Source organism: Curcuma longa, unplaced genomic scaffold (genome assembly GCF_044706935.1).
Source record: "Curcuma longa cultivar G26 ecotype Majalengka, Jawa Barat unplaced genomic scaffold, ITB_CL_G26_1.1 contig_19358, whole genome shotgun sequence".
In the NCBI taxonomy this organism is placed as follows: Eukaryota; Viridiplantae; Streptophyta; class Magnoliopsida; order Zingiberales; family Zingiberaceae; genus Curcuma; species Curcuma longa.
In genome coordinates, this window is record NW_027431076.1 from 6,468 (window position 1) to 12,376 (window position 5,909).

Below are 5,909 nucleotides of genomic sequence, written 5' to 3' on the forward strand. Positions count from 1 at the left end.
TGACGCGTCACGGCGCAGGGAGAAGGACTCGTTACTTACTCTTCAACAGAGAAAAGAAAACCATGGTTCTATTTATTTGCTTCATGCTCCCTCACTGTTGTTTTCTTTCCCTTCTTTCCTCCCTTCTTCTTCTTCCTCTTTCTCTTCTTGCGTTGTCCGATCTGACGCTACTCACATTCTTTAATCTCTAGTTGAGGCCACCGGATTCTTCGTTACTTTCCTATTCTGGTTTTCCCATTTCGAGATCTCGCATTTCTTTCTCCTTGAGAGATTCTTGTCCTGTTTGGTGTTGGTTTCTTCTCTTCTGTAGCCATTGCTACTCTGACAGTTGCCGGGGAGGGAGAGGAAGCGGGAGGTGGGACGGGATACCTTGGGCGGACGCAACGAGGCCGCCGAGATGTCGCGCGCCGGCGAGACGGGCCGGCCGGAGAAGGGAAGCGGTTCAGTTTCGTTGTCTCCAGACCGGATCCAGCCCGTGGTCGAAAGGTTCGAGTCCGCGCTCAACGTGGAGGAGAACAAGCCCGACTTCCCCGACCTCGGGTCCCCCGTCTCCCCTCTCCGGCCTCGCAACCCATCCCAGAGCAGCAGCTGCTCCAGTTCCTCTGGATCCGCTTCAGCGAAGACCTTGACGCATGCCTCCGCTGCCCATCTGGTTTCATATCCTGGCGCTGCTGTGGCCAGCGTCGGGAAGCAGAGCCACTCCGGCGAACTCTCCGGTGAGACCAGCCCGATATCCATGGAATTAAGAAATGTGAGAAGTCCCTTCCACCGTCGATCGGGTTCTGGGCCGCAGATCTACTCCGGCGGCAGTGGCAGTGGCAGTGGCAGTAGCAGTAGCAGTAGCGGAGGCGGCGGCGGCGGCGGCGGCGGCGGTAGTAGCACGGTCAGCTCTCCCGTCGCCAATGTGCTTCCTGCGGGGAACATCTGCCCCTCAGGGAAGATCGGTAAGACCGGAATGATGCAGAGGACGACGCCAAGAAGCGATGTGCTTGGGTCAGGTACTGGGAACTATGGTCATGGCAGCGTAATCCAGGGTGCAGTTGGTGGTAGAGAGAAATTGGTGGGTTCGAACCCAAGGAGAGACATGGGCATAATCGATACCGAGGAACTAACAAGGGCCGGGAATGAGCTCTACAAGAAGAGGCAGTATGCAGATGCTCTGGCCCTTTATGATAAAGCGATTGCCATGTTCCCGAAAAATGCTGCATGTCGGAGCAATCGTGCGGCAGCTCTTGTGGGGCTTGGCAGGGTAGGAGAAGCGGCAAGAGAATGTGAGGAGGCAGTCCGATTGGATCCGACAAACGGGCGGGCGCAGCATCGGCTAGCATCTATATACATAAGGTTAGTAGTTGTACCGATGGAAGTGTTCTAGTTAACTTGTTCTCGGTTCGGTGGTGCTCCTTGCTCTCCCACATTATAGTGATCTGGAAGGTCACGTCAGGTCAGGTTTGAGTACTCAATTGAATTTTTTTTTTTTTGGGTTTTTTAGTCACTTGGCATACAAATTTCCTTGTGGTTGATTTTTGAAGTTTTGGGATGAATTGCCCAAACTTATGATCCTTATGTTTGGGTGATCTCCTCTGTTTTATGTTCATTTCATCCCAAAGGTATTGGTTTCTGTTGATTCCTTTTGTAGTTTATGTTTCTGTTAGCTTTCAACTGACGGCACTGATAGTGCGAGTATTTTTTTTTTTTTATTTATATCTCGTCATCCTGTTGGGATTAGGGTTTCGTTTACCTTTCTTTTTTTTTTTTTTCTGTGTAGAGCTTAATTTAACTGATTTGAGTGAAGACCTGGTACAAATTGTTGTGATGCATATTCCTTCACCAGAGTTTCAGTGTTTTGTTACTCGTTTATAGACATTGTTTATTATGTTTGAGTGACATTTTGCAATGCATCACATGGATTGTCAGTTTAGATATCTTTCCTGGTTAGCACGGCGATCAAATTGAGATTCCCCTTGAAACTATAGTACACGCATTTTGCCATCCTCCGTGATATTTTCACCAAACTCTTGTTCACACTTTCTTCATGGTTACCTTTGACTCGTTCTCAAATTACAATTGGTTCTAGATATGAGACCTTTTCTAAAGAATTTTGTATTACAGGTTAGGGCTTGTTGAAGTTGGAAGGAAACACCTTTTCTTGACTGGACATCTGCCTGATCCTGTTGAGTTGCAGAAGTTGCGAGAACTAGAGAGACAACAGGGGTTCTGTGAAGCTGCAAGGAGGATAGGAGATTGGAAGAGTGCATTAAGGGAAGCTGATACTGCAATTGCTGCAGGAGCAGACTGTTCTTTGCTGGTAAATTGTTCACATTATTTATTTATCCTGCATTCTGAATGCAAATTTAATGTCGTCAACTTTTTAATTTATGTTTCAGTTTGTTGCGTTGAGGGTAGAAGCTCTCCTCAACCTTCATCAGCTTGATGAGGCTGACTCAAACTTAACCAGATCTAAAATTGAAGATTCAATCCACGTAGTCCCAGCTACCAAAGTCTTTGGTATGCTTTCCCATTCCTATTTCTACATTGTTAAAGCGCAAGTTGATATGGCTTTAGGAAGGTAAGTTGACTATTTCAAAGTTCCATATCATACTATAAATCATTTCTTGGGTCATGAAACTAAAATGGATATGGTAGGTTTGAGAATGCAGTAACAGCTGCTGAAAAGGCCAGGCAGATAGATACTAGGAGTGTAGAAGTGACAACAGCATTAAACAACATAAGATCAGTAGCAAGAGCTCGGGCTCAGGGAAATGAGCTCTTTAAGTCTGGAAATTTTGCAGAGGCCTGCACAGCTTATGGGGAAGGACTGAGGTCCAGTCCTTCAAACCCAGTACTTTTATGCAACAGAGCAGCTTGCCGTTCGAAGCTTGGACAGTGGGTTAAATCTGTGGAGGATTGCAACGAAGCTTTGAGACTTCGACCTAACTACACTAAGGCTCTTCTCAGACGAGCAGATTCCTATGCCAAGGTTGTCACAGATCATCTTGCTTCATTGACATTATTATGCTCTTATGAAGGATTGAGAATTTTCTCTGTTCACTTGTATGACATCATAATCAGCTTGAGCGCTGGGCTGAAGCTGTACGAGATTATGAAGCACTGAGGAAAGAACTTCCAGGGGACAATGATGTTGCTGAAGCCTTATTCCATGCCCAGGTTGCACTAAAGACTTCTCGTGGTGAGGATGTGTCTAACTTGAAGTTTGGTGGAGATGTTGAGGAAGTTACTAACGTGGAACAATACCAAGCAGCAGTGTCATTACCTGGTCAGTTTCAATTTTCACTTCTATTGATTATTAGTTCTATTGTTTACTTTGCATTGTTGACCTTTGTTAAGTTGGTTTTATTATTTCAGGATCTTCAGTTGCCTACTTCATGACATCTTTAAATTCACAATGCACTCAACTATCCTCTTTTGTTGATGCTATGTGCAGCCGTCATCCATCTACAAACTTTATCAAGGTGATATGTTGGGTCATGCATAACATTCTTCTGTTGACTTTCTTCTTGTTTGGTTTCTGATTGTATTGATTTCTTGTATCAAAGGTTGATATCAACCGTAATCCTGCTGTTGCAAAGGCTGAGAATGTTAGGATAGTCCCTACATTCAAGATCTACAAAAATGGAAGAACAGTCAAGGAGATAATCTGCCCCAGCCAACAAATGTTAGAGTCATCGGTGAGCCACTACAGTCTTTAAGGTGACAGAAGCGATTTTGATAGATCCTGGAAAATTCACAGAACTTAATCTAGGAACTGAGATACAAAGTAGCTGTTTTGTGTCAAAGAGTGAACTTGAGTTGAAAGAGAAAGAGCTCAAATTTTCCACCTTTACTTTTACTTTGCTTCATCCTTGTCCATTTGACTCATTCTTTCCTACCATTTTCTGCTCCATTAATATATCCAATCTCATTCCTTGTCAGTCCAACTTTATCTTCCCTACATACCTGTGCCTGCATTTTGAGTACTGAAGTGGCTGGTTGTTCAGTGCATGTATATACAGCATACGAATAGAACATTGGAAGCTGAAGATAGGAGGGGCGGAAAGAAGGGAAGGCAGGGGGAAGGTGATCATTGATTTTTTTTTCCTTGTTGCATTGATGTGCTACCACTTCTATGAAATAAAACAACTTTATGAATTCTTCTCCTTCCACAGTGCATGCTGGTTACAACTTGCTCTTCATCAGCTCTTTTTCCGTTTTCTAAAGAACGCAGAACTATCTGAAATTTGTTCTACGATGCAATGATATACTAATGTGCTGTGTACTGCTTGGTGATTTTATTGGCTACGGCTTTCAGTAGTTTCTCACATATGTCAGCATAAAACCTAGTGCTAATGGTCCCCTAGCTTGAAGATTTAGGTTTCACAATAAATGCACACTGCTACTAAGTGGTGACTCGATCCTTGTAGTAGTTGTTGGATGCATTGCTCGTGTAGGGCACTCATCACCATTTTTGCCTTCTTTTTTTTACTTGTGTTTGACTATTACAACTTGGAAATATTCTGACAGCTAACAAAGGCAGCAAAAGTCAGACTGGAATTTGAAGTTGGTCCACAATGTGTCGTGGAGATGCTTGCTTCCTTGTATAGCATTGGCATTTTACTATTATATATGATTCTAAACCCACTAACTCTGCTGCAACAGTGGTCATCTCAAAAAAGGGTAGAAAAAGAAGGTAAATTCAACCCAATCCAGAAACTGTGAAGATGTTAAAGTAAATTCACATTGATAGAAATTTTGTTCTGTTAATTAATGTTAATTAGGTTTCCATATTGCTAGCTATGGTCGCCCGGCATTAGTTTCCATCTGAGTTAGCAAATTCTTTTTCTTCTATAAAAAGATGGAATTCGTTATTTTAGCGGTCCCACACGGTCGGTCTCATGATCATTTATGAGGAGATAAATTAAAAAATTATAGTTGATCATTACGGAAGAAGGTAGTGTCTCAATTTCATTGAGATTCGAATCCTTATTCTCCTCGAGTTAGCAAATTCATATAGCTGTAAAGAGGTTTGAAGGGTTTATTATATTGCAATTCAAAATCATTCCTTTCGTTTTTGCAACGTAATTCTTGGAATACCTATTTTATTCAACCTGTGATATCCAGCTCAGCTCCTCTAATAAATGGTCCACCAGCATTTTGATTGAAATTAACGTTTGGCAGTGAACTCAAACAAGTTAAGCTGTAGTGTATGAAATTTGTCTACTCCTAGAATATTAGGAAGGAACAAATAGGTCAAACTCATGGACTTTAATAAGACCAGTCACGTGACAATACAACTTGAAAGACGGACAGGTTGTGCCTTCCACCTCGTTTGTGTTCTTTTGGAGGAATGGTTTATCCGAAAAGAAATTTGATTGCAGTTTCTTTGAAAGTCAAAAGAGAAAGGAAAATGATTTTAAATCTATGATATTAGTGTTTAGAGAAATAAAAAAAATAAAAATCAGTTAGACAACAAAAATATTTTTTTAAAAATTATTTAATATTGAAAAACGATTGGAGTCTTTGTGGACGGAAATTAATTTGGTAAAAATCCAAAAGTGTTTCACAATCGTTTCCTTTCTTTGTTTTCCACCCATAAAAAGTGAGGGAAAAAGATAGACGAGGAGATATGTAAAGGGGATAAAACGCTCTTATTAATTTGATAAAATATCACTTCCATATGTAAATGGATGATTGAGGTGAAATAGATAGCAAATGCAAAAGAGAGAAAATATAAGTGGAATATATGTATATAGAGAGAAAATATCACCTCCTCTAACACTTTGTCATCTAATGCTGCTTCAAGATCTATTAATTAAGAAATATATCATGTTCACTTCTTCTCTCCAAAATTTTTTTATAAGTCATGTATTCAATCTAAGACATCAAACTTTCTCGATTATTATTTATTCATTCTT

General features: G+C 41.4%; 1 protein-coding gene across 1 annotated transcript; it reads left to right on the forward strand.

Moving 5' to 3' along the window:
• The first annotated feature begins 397 nt into the window (after positions 1–397).
• Positions 398–4,149, forward strand: LOC141817121 (inactive TPR repeat-containing thioredoxin TTL3-like). The gene is made up of 8 exons (XM_074704799.1): positions 398–1,341; positions 2,110–2,305; positions 2,385–2,566; positions 2,644–2,977; positions 3,070–3,274; positions 3,364–3,470; positions 3,555–3,686; positions 3,931–4,149. Exons 1-8 carry the CDS (start codon positions 398–400, stop codon positions 3,976–3,978), a joined length of 2,148 nt encoding a protein of 715 aa, XP_074560900.1. The 3' UTR covers positions 3,979–4,149.
• The last annotated feature ends 1,760 nt before the right edge of the window (positions 4,150–5,909 follow it).